Below are 14417 nucleotides of genomic sequence, written 5' to 3'. Positions count from 1 at the left end.
GACAGAGCAGGTCAAAATATAATTTGCAATTTGATGTATGTTATAAGCAGTTTTTCAGCTACCACGATGCATAATCTATACTGTGGGCTTTTCTTTTGATGAGGTTGTGGAGGGTAGATTCCTCAGAAATGAAGAGTCTTAGTCATATCATGGGAAAAGGCAAAAGTCTGCTTGTAAAGTGCGTTTAAATAGCATTAAGGATGAGTACTGTAATTATGAACTGGCAAACCTCTCACTATTGCTAAATGCATAGCCAGTTTCCATTCTGTTCATTCAGTTCAGGGTTCACGAGTTACTGTACTATGACATCATAAATTGGGTGGGCTCATCCCTGGTGTTTGGCTGATATTAATCCCTCAGTTGTCATCATTAAAACATGATTTGATTACTTTTTTTGTGGAATTTTGCTGAGTGCAAGTTGGATGCCACATTTCTTGTGTTACCACAAAGTCTAAATATCAAAGGTATTTAATTGATTGTAAAGCACTTTGGGGCATCCTCAAGTCATATGAAGGCAAGGCACTATCATATTCTTTATTATAATCACCCAACAAAATGATGTGTCCCAGCCTTGAAAGCTTCAGTTGTCTCACTCTCCAAAAGATTTTGGAAACAGAGTTACTGATGTCGATAGCACTTTGAGTGGCACAAAGTACTTTGTGATATTCCTTCTGAATGGCCTGACTCCAAATTGTAGATCTGCCCTTATGGTTCACTTTACTGACTCTTTTTCAAATCATTTTACCTTTTTGAGCTCTTTGGAATGCTCTGAGGTTATGAATGGTGCAGTGTCAATGCAAGTTTTCTTTTGTATTTTTATTTGTGGCTCGGTCCCTGAAGCTGAGCCTTGCAGTATGTGAATTCACCTGCAATGGTCCTCACAGTTGTCCAGCCAAGCCCTGCTGACCTCCTTGCCCCATTTCTCTTGTGTGGGTGAAAGCTGCAAGAGCAGGTTTCTTCACTGCTGAAGAAACTCCTGCTGGAGACTCATAGCTGTGCTCTAGCCATTGCAATGTGTGGAAGTATCTAGATATACGTTTATACATGTGTACATGTGCATGTCTATGTTTTTTATATTGTTCTCTTAATGTAGAAAAATATTCTGAGGTACCACACTGAAACTCGAGCATGAACTAAATCTCTTGTCAAAGGAGGTGAAGGTATTTAGAGGGAGAACAAAGAGGCAAGGCACACAGGAACACATTCAAGAGTGTAGTGCAAAAGCACTTGTAGTCACAGCCACGAATGGAGATTAATGGAGTGGGGATTGCACAAAAGGCCAGAAGCCAATTCAGGTCAGCAAGCACAGGAGTAATGAGCACACGGGATTTCGTATAGCACTGAATAGAGGCAGCAGAGTTTTAAATGAGGTGCAGCTTTTTGGATTTGAATAGTCGAGCCGAAAAGCCACAAAAGGATAGATGGGACCGTAATAGGGAAAAGAGCTGGAAGTAGACATTGTTTGTGGTGCAAAGAATATAAAGTCAGAAGCTCAGTCAAGGTTTAAATAGAATGCTAAGGCTGTGAACAGTCTAGTTCTGCCTAAAACACTGGCTAGAGAGATCACTGCCAAGGCAATATATTTTTATGAACAGAACCCGAAGGCTTCTGTCTTTCCAAGCTGTAACTGGAGGCAGTTGTGACTCATCACAGGCTGGCTGTTGAATAAGCTCTCAAACAACACAAAAGAAATAGAATGGTTGAATAGTTTTGACTATTTGATGGGACAAGGATGCAATGGCAGATACAGGGACTTGACCGACTCAAAAAGAGCAGCGTCTTTTGTATCCCCAAGAATGCTACTTTTCCTCTCAAGATCCTTGAGCTGTAGTAACAGCCCGTTGTCAGGCAGTTATGGAGTACCAAGCCTCAACGACACTCAAGCAAACTACTGAAGTGCAGTCAGCATTGTTATCAGATCACCCAGCGAAGATTGTGATTTAACATTTTTACTCGAGGACAATTCAACAGCAAAATCTAAAATAAAATCAGAAAATGCAGCAAGTACTCCGGTTTGACAGTATTCCGGAGCAAGAAACAGAATTAAATTTCATGTTGATGGCATTTCACCAGAGTGATCATAGACTGGAAATATTAACCCTCTAGCTCCAGTAAACCTGCTGAGTGATTCCAGTATCTTCTATGTTTATTACCTTGAGGTTTAAGCCTCTTATCACTCCAGAGATGAGGGAGTTACTGTGCCAATCCATGTGGTTTATTTGGTTAAGTCTGCATCCAAAATTCCAATTTTTGCTGGGAAGAAGTTCCATCTGTTTGCTTTCCAGCATTTCAAGATGGACATCTTCTCACCTGATGTGGAGAGTTGGATTTCTGTTGCAATCATGTACCGAGACATCTCTTAAAAGTAGTGCAAGAAAGTAAGTACCCGAGCAGTTAGTTTCACCAGATGTGAAAGATAGTTGGAACTGGCGTTGCTGGAGTTTGAGATAACAGGGTGTGGAGCTGGAGGAACACAGCAGGCCAGGTAGCATCAGGGGAGCAGGAAAGCTGACGTTTTGAGTCTGGGCCCTTCTTTCTGAAGAAGCGTCCAGACCCGAAACATTAGCTTCCCTGCTGCCTCGCCTGCTGTGTTTCCTCTAGCTCCACATCTTGTTATCTCTTCAACAGATGTGAGCCTTTTCTGGGAGTCAGGGTTTGCATCGATTTGGTAAGCTGCATTGCTTAATGTTCACCTGTGCCAGAGGTTGAGTTGTCAAAAAATTATAACTAAACCCAGAATAGTTTAATGACCTTTCTATTTCAATCATTCTTTCGCACGTTCCTATCCTCATTTTTTTTTACACTGGGCGTGAAGCTAATTGGAGCTGAAAACTCAGTTCCAGCAGTTCCCTTTGCAGTCTTTGAGATGAACAATGTCATTGCTGTGGAATAGAATGCCTTGCTGTTAAAAAGAACTTACATATGTGTGGCATCTTTCGTATCCTGCAGATATCTCCAAGCTCTTCACATTTTCCAAGAGTATTCCTGCTGTAACACAGCAGCTAGTTTGCCTACAATCAGATTCCACAAATGGCAATATGATAAATGATCAATTCACCTGTTTTTCTGGTGGTCTCTGACTAGACAAATGCTAGCTAGGACACTGGGAAACCTGATGTTTTTGGAATAGCTTCCATGTGATATTTTAGATATATGGGACAGGGTAGACTGCACGATGATTTAACATCTTCTGTGGAAAAGGGCACTTCTGAAAGTACGGCAGCAAGCTGAAAATCCAGCCCAAATGATGTGCTCAAGTCTTTGAACTGGGGGTCAAACACAACCTTCCAATCAGGATGAGATAAGTCCCTGCTGAGCCATGAGGCAAAACAGGCTTAAATGCAAAACAAATCGTCCTCCAGTTTATCGCAGTTTGTCTCTTCGTCTCAGGCCACCTCTGTCATTTGTTTATCCTCTTTTAATTCTTGCCGTTTGTGTGATGTCTCTGAATGGGTGTATTCACTAACCTGCACCAGCATGGAGTTCAGTTAAGACTCATTAAAATTATTGCAGACAAGGCATTTACCTAGGAGGGTTCTTGTATCAATTGTGCGCACAGTTGGGGAAAGACTAAGGTCTTTCTGCCAAAGTGTAACAAGGGTCTGTTCAGTTGTCAGACCCTCTGAATGCCTCCAAATGATTGTAAATACTTTCCTGTGTGAGTGAAAAATGTCTGTTTTTTGCATCTGCAGAGAAGCAAAATTCCAGTATTTTGTTTGTTTTTTTCCTCCGTAGAGACTACACAGAACAGAGTTAGAACCTTTGTAGATGATTTTTTTATGAATAAAGTACATTTTTGAAATTTAAAAAAAAATTAGCACTGAATTCCTGCAAAGCATTCTGATGCTTAACGTGGATGTAATCCAATAAATTCTCTCTGCTGTACCCTTCCCTTCCATTAACTCATATGGTTAAGCTCCCTTCAATGCTTTCCCTCTGTCCTCACCCTTAACTGCGCTGGTCTCACTCCAGCCTCTGTTCATGCCCTTTTTGAGTTCATACTGTCATGGGAGCCACTTCCTCCTCCCTTGGCCCCATTCTCATTAATTGACTAATTATCCAGCCTCCCTCCTGATTCTCATAATAACCAGTGTTGTTCTAATCAAGGTGCTATATAACATCCCATATGTCTGCGACAAAGGTAAACTTATCCTCTCAATCTTTCTGCAAACTATGAGCACACTAGCCGCATCATCTTCCTCCAACACCTCTCTACCATCATTTAGGCTGGGTGGGACTGCTGCAATCTGGTTTCTAACCTAATCAATCACTTAAAATGTTGTCTTTTCCTGCTTCTGTGGCATTGGCTCTGATATCCTCTCAAGAACCTACCATAGTCTTCTCTGACTTCTCACATGTTCATACAATCCCTAAGTGCAAAAGATGCCACTCAGCCTATTGAGTCTGCACCAAACCTGTGAAGTGCATTTTGAAATCCCCCATGATTATTGCATTGGTGCCTTTCTTACATGCCTCCTCTATCTCCTGATTTATTTTCTTCCCCTCATCCTGACTAATGTTCAGAGGCCAGTACATAACTCCCAGCAGAATCGTGTTTACTTTGTGGCTCCTCAACTCTACCTGCACTAATTCTACACCTTCCGACCCAATATTACTTCTTGCTATTGATTTAAATTTCATTTCTGACTAACGAGACAACCCATCTACCCATCTGCCTGTCCTTTCAATAGGATGTGGATCGTTGGATATTTCGTTCCCAGCCCTGATCCCCTTGCAGTCACATCTCTGATACCCACCATATCGCTACCCACCAGTTTCAATCTACTACAAGCTTATGAACCTTGTTTCATATGCTGCATGCATTTAAGTACAACACTCTTGAGTCTTGCATTGACTGCCGCCCTTCTGAAATTAGATTCCTGACACTTTCCATACTTTGTCCCCCTCCTGAGCCCCTTGCAAGTCCTTTAACCTGTTTAAAATCCTTGACAGAACCTTCCTCCTTTAAGACTCCTCAAAAATTATCTCTCTAACCAACAGTTGGCTACTAAAGCAGTGTCTCTTGATGGGATTCTGTGAATATTTTGCATTATCGTGGTCCAACGAAGTGTCTTGGACTGCAAGATCACATTTTAAGGAGCAATATAAATATATATTTTTAGTAAAGCAACTGAGATTGGGAATGGCACTATATTAGTCCAAATTTTGTTCTATTTACTGCAGGCCCTTGGTGGTAAGTAGGAAGCTAGGCAATCACAGCAGTTTTTTGAAAGTAGTCCTTGCCTTGGGCTTGATTGTGAAGTTAGAAATCTTGCTTTGAAGTGAAATGTTTCCCCAGGCAGCAGCATTTCTAAAGTGAACAGTGCTGGCTGTAATGGTTTATGGAATGAAGTAGCTTTAAGGTGACATGACTGTGCTCTCGGGCATGATGGCTCACATCTGCTTCCAATTCCACTTCGCAATTCCATCTTTAACATTTCAGTTGAGAGCAGGGAGAAGATTAATATTGTACGTGACCAGCTGTGATATTTTTCTACACCTTTAGAGTCTTGGTTATTGTAGAGAATAGAATGTAGCATTAATAAATGGCAGTAAGTGAACTGCGATTAATTATTGCAATCATGCAGAAAGCTTTGTGGAGGGTGAGGCCTACCTTCCATTCTAAAACCTTTGCTCAAAAGTTGTCAGATATTTCCTGTTTGTTCAGGATTGTTCCATTTTTGGAATGAGTGTTGGGGCGTTTTGCCTGTCCTGAGGTGGGTTTTTGTTTTTGCGAAAAGTGAATGTCGTCGTAGTCCCAGAGAACCACTGGACACCTCTCATTAGAGAGAGATGGCTGGCAGTGAAATGAACGTGAGGGTCACCAAGCCTCTGGTAAAGGGCAGGGCTGAGAAGGCAGAGCCTTCATGGTGACTTCAGCTGTTATAGGAATTGAACCCACAGGCAGCACAGTGTCTCAGTGGTACTGCCTCACCGTGCCAGGGACTCGGGTTCGATTCCACCTTTGGGCGATTGCCAGCATGGAGTTTGCACAATCTCCCCATATCTGTGTGGGTTTCCTCCCATAGTCCAAAGATGTGCAGGTTAGGTGGATTGGCCATGCTAAATTACATAGTGTCCGGGAATGTGCCGGCTAGGTGGATTAGCTGTGGGAAATGCAGAGTTAGAGGGATGTGTTGGAGTGTCTGAGTGGGGTGCTCTTTGAAAGATTAGTGTGGTCTCGATGGTCTGAATGGCCTGCTTCCACTTCACAAAGGGATTCTATGATTTTGGCAACGTTGTATGTCACGAGCTAGCCATCCAGCTAACTGAGCATGATGATGTCAGGGTAGCATTGCAGGTATTACCTTTCCTCTGAATTTATTGTTTCAATGACTGTGTGAAATATATGGATTGGATTGGCATAGAAGTCAAGACTGAGCTGGCACCATCTCACTATATTGTGGGTGTCTAACAAGCAACTCTCTTCCCTGACCTATCCAAGTGGAAATGTATTCCTTATCTGAAAGGGGCATTCACTTTGAACTCTATTGTGCAATTAACCACCACCTGGTAGAGTTTAGCTTTGAGCATCAGATGACCCAATTGTGGTATACAAAGAGAATCGACAGATGGAGAGCAGCAGTGTTTAGTATACTGGTCAACAAGAAATTTGTCAATCGCATGTCCACTGGCATTTTGTCAGCTGATTGGCATTTACTCTTTTGTTGATCACACTGGATGCTGACCATTCCCCTTCCTGTTTCTTCTTTGTACATGGGCAGTAAACAGAGCTCTCAACATGGGGCAAATTGTGAGTGAGACTTGTCAGCCATGTGTTATGTACTCTAGTTCAACAGCAGGGATAGTATAAACATGATAGTGCTTATTGATCTGAGTCAAAAGTGCATGGGTAGCAGTCAACTTAAGGCACATTCAGAATGCTGCTATACAGAGGATGTTGTGTAACGTGAAAGAGTTTAGAAAAGATTTACAAGGATGCTCCCAGGGTTGCAGGGTTCAAGATATAGGGAGAGGCTCAATCGGCTGGGGCTGTTTTCCTTGGAGTGTTAGAGACTGAGGGGTGACCTTAAAGGTTTACAAAATAATCAGGAACGTGGATAGGATGAATAGTCAAGATTCTGTCCCCAAGGTAGGGGAATCCAGAACTGGAGGATATAGGTTTAAGTTGAAGGGAAAAGATATAAAAGGAACCTAAGGGGCAACTTTTTTCATGCAGAGGCTGGTGCGAGTATACAATGAGCTGCCAGAAGAAGTGGTAGAGGTTGATACAATTACAACACTTCAAAGACATCTGGATAGGTACATGAATAGGAAGGGTTTAGTGGGATATGGGCCAAATGCTGGCAAATGGGTCTCGATTAATTTAGGCTATCTGGTCAGCATGAATTAGTTGGAAGTGTCTGTTTCCATGCTGTACATGTCATCTGACTCTATGGCTGCCCCATTCATGTTGAATTGCAGGTATGTTAAGCAATGAATTTAAGTCCTTTATATAAAGGACTCTTCACTTTGTGCTCGATGTCACTCTTTGAGGAGTGAATCATTGATTTTAATCCCCTATGCAATTCCAAGTGCCCCTTTAGTGAATGGCAGGTCACACAAATAACCTGACTACAGTATTGAAGATGTGCAAGATGGTCTGCAATAACTTTCCACAGTGGCACCTGCACCTCTATGCTAAACCAATGATCATTGCCACCTTAGAATGCCAAGGGCATACATGGGAGCACCACTGCTTGCAAATTCCTCTCCCAGGCTGTCAACTCTTGGTTTAGATATGTACTGCTTGCTGCTGAGTCACAATGCTGAAATCTGACAGCTGTGTGATACACTTACATCACATGGACTGCAACCCTGCATAAAGGTAGTTATGCCTTACAATCAATGCTTACATCCCAAAGGTGAATAAAAGAAATCACGTGGGCCACGGGAGATGACAAATTATTTTATATATTTTCTTCTGCCTTCGTGACCATGGCATGACTACAATGCATTTTTAAATATCAAGATGTTTAATTGCAGGATTGCCTTTCCAGCAGCACTTCCTGAAGGTTCTGGCATGAGATATCAAACATTATTATGTTCCTGAGCTAAGTGCATCTTTTCTGAACTGGATTGGTGTTTGTTTCAGCCCTAACAAGGGTGTTCCTTAATGTTGTGATGTCCTTTATTGCATGTACCCAACAGGGCTAGCTGCTTACATATCAAAAAAGGGATATCCAACTCTTTGTTCCATTGTCATCTCAAACAGATCAGTGAAGTTTAGCTGACAGTGCCCAAAAACATTGGCAAACCTGGGAGTGGGATTGCATGCAACTGTTGAAAATGATACCTAACACATCAAATAGAATGCTTTATCCAGCTGGATAAGCTTTGTGAAGAACTGGTCAATGAGCATGGATGCTCAGATATACCACTGCTTCAGTCTGGTTTAGTTGAAAATATTGAACATTTCAACTGCTAGTCTTTGCTATTAGTGCTCAGGTTATTGGTCTTCCTTGTGTTGAGAGGGTGGTTGGGTGTGAGCTTCTCTATTGTGATTGTAAAGTCATGTGAAGCCATTTGGAATCCATTCCATAAATACGATCCTGACACATACATTGGTCAAACCAAACAGGAAATAGTGGATGCTCAATGGCATTTTGATGACAAAATGTCAATCACAATACTTTATTTGGAATCTGAATAGTGTGTCTGGGTTGCTCGTCCACTGCTCACTGTATCCATTGTGAATTAAAAGAAAAGATTCAATTCCAGAGGTACATGTCCTTTCAGTGAAAAACCTTTGATTCAAGACCCACTGTAGACTTGAGCACAACATCAAGACTGGTCATGCAGTGTCCTGTTGCATATCGGGGGCACCAGCTGCCAGGCAGGTCTTTAAAACAAGGCTCTGCCTGTCTGCTCATGTCAATACAAAAGGCCCCTTAGCACCATTCAAAAAAGGGCAAGGTATTCTCTGTTCCCTGGTGAATATCTGTACATCAAACAACCCCCAACAAAATTATATGGTCATTCTTTAACTTAATTCTTCTAGAAACAAGCATATATTGGTTGCTGTATTTTCTTGCACAACACCTGAAAAGTAATTTGTTAACAATGAAATGCTTTGAGCCAGCATGCGGATGTAATCACCTACTTTATATATAAACGTGCACTCTTTTATTTCTTGTATTTCCCAATGGATCTCTGCTGTCATAAATAATTTCTGTTCCAATTCCCATGCTGTCAAGTTTCATTTCTGTCATTACCATTTACCTTGACTGTTACACCAGTGGGGACCTTGAGGTGACCATTGATTTCCTGACTGAGGTGGACAAGCTGGTGCAGTTGATCGAGTGCCCAATCTTCACGTGTAAGTAAACATTTACAGCGCTTCATGTTCCCATATACTACTGGAATACCAGATGTGGAAGTAATGTTGCATCAGGAAATGGGGCAGAAGTAACAATTGCTGACTGGCAGCTGCATGAAACTGGGAACGTAACCAAATTAGGATGTGACTTAAAAGCTCAGAGTCCTATGAAGCATGTGAAAAATTCAACATGAAACATTTGCTGACCGTTGCTTGCAATAGCTGCTTTGTGCATGAATTCCAGTACATGGCCATGTGAAGGGTTACCCCATCTGCCCCAAGTTAATAGATTGTCATGAAATAACACACTGTGAAACTGGATGAATGCAGCAAGCCAATTAGCATCAGAGGAGCAGGAAAGTTGACGTTTCGGGTTGAGACCCTTCTTCAAAAATGGGGGAGGGGAAGGGGATTCTGAACTAAATAGGGAGAGAGGGGGAGGTGGATAGAAGATGGATAAAGGAGAAGATAGGGTGAGGGGAGACAGTCAGGTCAAAGAGGTGGGGTTGGAACCAGTGAAGGCGAATGTAGATGGGGAGTTGGGGTGGGGTAGGTCAGTCCGGGGAGGACGGACAGGTCAAGGACGTGGGATGAGGTTGGTGGGTAGGAGATGGGGGTGGGGCTTGAGGTGGGAGGAATGGTTAGGGGCAGGGACTAGCTGGGCTCGTTTTGGAATGTGGTGGAGGGAGGGGAGATTTTGAAGCTTGTGAAGTCCATATTGATACCTTTGGGCTGCAGGGTTCCCAAGCGAAATATGAGATGCTGTTCCTACATCTTTCGGGTGGCATCATTTGTGGCAATGCAGGAGGCCCAGGATGGACATGTCATATAAGGAGTGGGGCCAGGGGGTACTTGAAATTGTTCGCGACTGGGAGGTGTAGTTTTTGTTGCAAACTGAGCATGGGTGTTCCACAAAGCAGTCTTGGTTTCCTGATGTAGAGGAGGCCACAACGGGAACAGCGGATACAGTATATCGCATTAACAGATTTGCAGGTGAACATCTGCTTGATGTTGGAAGGTCTCCTTAGGGCCTGGAATGGGGCTGAGGGGGGAGGTGTAGGGGCAGGTGTAGCACTTCCTGCAGTTGCAGGGAAAGTTGCCGGGGTGGTGGGGCTGGAGGGGAGTGTGGAGCGAACAAGGGAGTCATAGAAGGAGTAGTCCCTCCAAAAAGCAGATAAGAGTGGGGAGGGAAAAATTTCTTTGGTGGTGGGCTCAGATTGCAGATGGTGGAAATGTCAGAGGATGATGCGTTGGATTCGGAGGTTGGTGGGGTGGTACGTGAGGATGAGAGGGATTCTGTTTTGGTTATTATTGCGGGTACGTGGTGTGAGGGATGAGTAGTGGGAAATTTGGGAGACATGGCTGAGGGCATTTTTGATCACTGTGGAGGAGAAGTTTCGGTCCTTGAGAAAAGAGGACATCTGGGATGTCGGGAGTGGAATGCCTCATCCTGGGAGCAGATGCGGCAGAGGCGAAGGAATTGGGAATTGGGAATTGGGAATAGGGGATGGCCTTTTTACGGGAAGGTGGGTGAGAGCAGAAGTATTCTAGATAGTTGTGGGAGTCGTTAGGCTTAAAATGGATATTGCTTTCCAGCTGGATGCCAGAGATGAAGACAGAGGTCTAGGAAGGAGAGAGAGGTGTCAGAGATGGTCCAGGTGAACTTAAGGTTGGGGTGGAAGGTGTTGAAGTGGATGAACTGTTCAAGCTCCTTGTGGGAGCATGAGGCGGCGCTGATACAGTCATCAGTGTAACAGAGGAAAAGGTTGGGGATGGGGCCAGTGTAGCTTTGGAAGAGGGATTGTTCCACGTATCCTACAAAGAGGCAGGCATAGGTTGGGCCCATGTGGGTACCCATGGCCCCACCCCCTTTGTAGGAAGAGGCGGAATTGAAGGAGAAGTTGTTGAGGGTGAGGATGAGTTCAGCTAAGCGGATGAGGGTGTCGGTGGAGGGGGACTGGTCGGCCTTGGGGTACAGGAAAAAGCGGACATCCTTTAGGCCATCTGCATGGGGAATGCAAGTGTGTAGGGACTGGACATCATAGTAAAAATGAGGTGTTGGAGACCAGGGAATTGGAAGTTCTGGAGAAGGTGGAGAGCCTGGGTGGTGTCACGTAGGTAGGTGGGGAGTTCCTGGACCAAGGTAGAGAGAATGGAGTCCAGACAGGTAGAGATACGTTCAGTGGGGCAGAAGTAGGCGGAGACAACGGGTCAACCAGGGCAGTCAGGTTTGTGGTTTTGGAAGGAGATAGAAGCGGTGGTGTGGGGTTGGGGAACAATAAGGCTATAGGCTGTGCATGAGAGGTCACCTGATGTGATGAGGTTGTGGATGGTTTGGGAAATGATGGTTTGGTGCTCGAGGGTGGGGTCATGATCAATGGGACAATAGGAGGAGGTGTCAGAGAACTGGCCGCGGCGATGTAGAGGTCAGTGCGCCATAACACAACTGTGCCTCCCTTGTCCGCGGGTTTTGTGGTGAGGTTGGGATTGGAGCGGAGGGCTGCACGTTCTCTGGGGAATAGGTTGGAGTGGGTGAGAGGGGTGGAACGTTTGAAGCGATTGATGTCTCAACAACAATTAGAGATGGAGCAGTCGAGGGAGGGTAGGAGGCCTTGGGGTGGTGTCCAGGAGGAGGGAGTGTGATGGAGCTGGGAGAAGGGGTTAGGAGACAGAGGGTTAAGCTCACGGGTAAAGAAATAAGTGTGGTGGTGGGAAAAACTGCTCAATATCTAAACGAGAGTTGTATTCGTTGATGTGAGAGTGGAGAGGGACAAAGGTGAGTCCTTTATTGAAGACTGACTGACTGATCCTCCTCAGTAAGGGGGACATCTGGGGGGGATGGTGAAGACTCAGCAGGGCTGGGTGTTACTGTCTTGTCTGGAGATGCTGGCTGTGAAGGTGGTGGGCGATAGTCATGCAGCCTAGTTTGCCATGTGGATTGTCAGCCAACGGTCCTGTTCTGCCCCCCTCCACCCCCCCCCCCCCCCCAAGTCAATAACTGTGCATTGTGAGTGATACATTTCCCCACTCAGTGTCAGCAGCCTCCAACAGACCAGTGAACTGACGTTATTAAAAATTCTATTTCCTGACACGGGAAATTTGCTCCTCTTCTCGCACTAAATTTTAAAAAAAGGCCATTTGTCCTTGTTTTACACTTGGAGCTGGGCCCTCAATGTGAGTTGTAACTTCACTGTTTGCCCCAGTGTGTAGTTTCACAAGGATGAAGCTTAAATTCTTCGTACAACTTGAGGTCTGCAGGCACTGTCTACATGTCTGGCTTGCAGTCCCTCGTTAGTGCAACTTGCTTAAATTAGGAATGAAAGATTTTTCTTTCCCCCCAGAGATAAGCGGATTAAAACAATTGTTGAGTGAGAAGATAGTCTGGCTGATCCATGGATAGCTGCAATTCCAGCTCCACTGCTGATTACTAGCTCTGTTTTGTAGTAGTAATAGTCTGGACTTGAAACATTAACTCTGATTCTCCCTCCACAGACGCTACCTGACCTGCTGAGTTCTCCAGCATTCTGTGTTTATTCCCAAGCTTCTGCACTCACCACTCTTCGTTCCTTCTTTAAGTCACTCCTCAAACCTTCTCTCCTCCTAGCTTTGTGAGGCATTTGGTGTGAAATGTTGTTGATTTATTTCCTACTCTTCTCTTCAGATCTGCGGTTGCAACTCCTTGATGTTGAGAACAACCCCTACCTGATCAAAGCCCTGTACGGACTACTTATGCTTTTGCCCCAGAGCAAAGCATTCCAGCTCCTTTCACATCGACTACAGTGTGTACCCAACCCAGAACTTATGCGAACCACGTGAGTGATAATCAGCATGCTCAGTAATTCATGGCACATTATTAATCGGCAACTGGGGTCGCAAGTCTTAATTTACAGCAGCTCAGCCGAGCTACCACCTTTCGCCATGGCATAGATGAACTGACCCACTCTGTAAATATATACATGGGACTTGACTGGTGCAGCTCATTCTCATTCTCCTTCACCACCCATGTTTAATGCACTCTCCTTTTCCCTTCCCAGGATCCCCCCAGACCACGTGCAGTTGCTTCAGCTTGAGATACCAGACAGGAGTTCTAGGCCTCTCCTGATGCTATTCTTGAATTGGGTGCTCCGAGGTGCAAGGAATGTTGAGTTGCTTTCTCTTTAAGGTCTCCCCACTCTAATTTACGCACCTTTCTCGCAAGCATACAAACTTCTAATTCCTGGTGGAAAATTGCTCACCTCTTTTGCTCTCCACCCCTTCCTCAGGCACTAACAGCATTTGTAAGTGGAAATCTCCACCAGACTGCACTACATGGCCTGTCCCTCAACTCTGGTTCCTTCCTTCCATTGATAGTTGCTTTTTTCCCTGAATTCACGCAGTGCTGTGTGTGTTACAGTAGACAACAAGCACATGGGAACGCTGTTATTGTCAAGTATCCCTTAAAGCCTCACACCTTCCTGACTTGTAGATGTATTTGGGTTCCTTCATTGGTTCAGGATCCTCGAACTTGTTTCCTAACAACAGTGTAGATGTACTTCCACCATCTAGACTGCACCAATTCAATAAGAAGGCTCAAAACCACCATCTCAAGGGTAATTAGCAATTGGCAGTAATTGCTGATCTTGTCAATAATGTTTATGCATATTGAAATGAATTTTAAAATTCAGTTTGTATATGATGAAGAAAAATTGTAAGGGGACAGTACATGTTAAGTGGTTAACTGAAGAAGTCCAGGAAAGCATCAGAGTTAAAGTAAAGGTATGGAATTGTGCAAGGATGAGTGGCAAGACTGGACAGAATCTAAAGAATGACAGAGATGGCGTGCTAAACTCGAAAGGGCTCGGGCAAGATTCCAAGGATGTTGTTGTGTTTGGAGGGATTGAGCTATAGGAAGAGGCTAAATAGGCTGGCATTGCTTATCCCAGAGCATTGGAGTGTCAGGCTGAGGGGTGACCTTATGGAGATTTGTAAAATGATGAGGGGCGTGGATAGGGTGAATTGTCAGGTCTTTTTCCCAGGCTAGGGGAGTCCAAAACTCGAGGGCATGGGTTTAAGGTGAGAGGGGAAAAATTTAAAAGGGACCTAAAGGGCAACCTTTTCA

At 44.3% G+C, this 14417-nt stretch overlaps 1 protein-coding gene and 1 long non-coding RNA gene across 5 annotated transcripts in view; one reads left to right on the top strand and one right to left on the bottom strand.

The window, feature by feature from the left end:
* Window positions 1-14417, top strand: part of vac14 (vac14 homolog (S. cerevisiae)) — a 320684-nt gene that overhangs the window by 255445 nt on the left and 50822 nt on the right. For all 4 annotated transcript variants that reach the window (XR_007249130.2, XR_007249129.2, XR_007249128.2 and 1 more), the window contains exons 18-19: window positions 9240-9319; window positions 12981-13131. Coding sequence is in view for 1 of the 4 variants with exons in the window: in XM_048546809.2 (XP_048402766.1) it covers window positions 9240-9319; window positions 12981-13131 (231 nt within the window). In the remaining 3 variants the exon portion in view is untranslated. The remainder of the gene's footprint in view (window positions 1-9239; window positions 9320-12980; window positions 13132-14417) is intronic.
* LOC125459857 (uncharacterized) overlaps window positions 1-14417 on the bottom strand; it is a 110607-nt gene that overhangs the window by 60229 nt on the left and 35961 nt on the right. The window lies entirely within an intron of this gene.

This window comes from Stegostoma tigrinum, chromosome 16 (assembly GCF_030684315.1).
Source record: "Stegostoma tigrinum isolate sSteTig4 chromosome 16, sSteTig4.hap1, whole genome shotgun sequence".
Lineage (NCBI taxonomy): Eukaryota > Metazoa > Chordata > Chondrichthyes > Orectolobiformes > Stegostomatidae > Stegostoma > Stegostoma tigrinum.
This window is presented reverse-complemented; position numbering and strand designations above follow the sequence as displayed.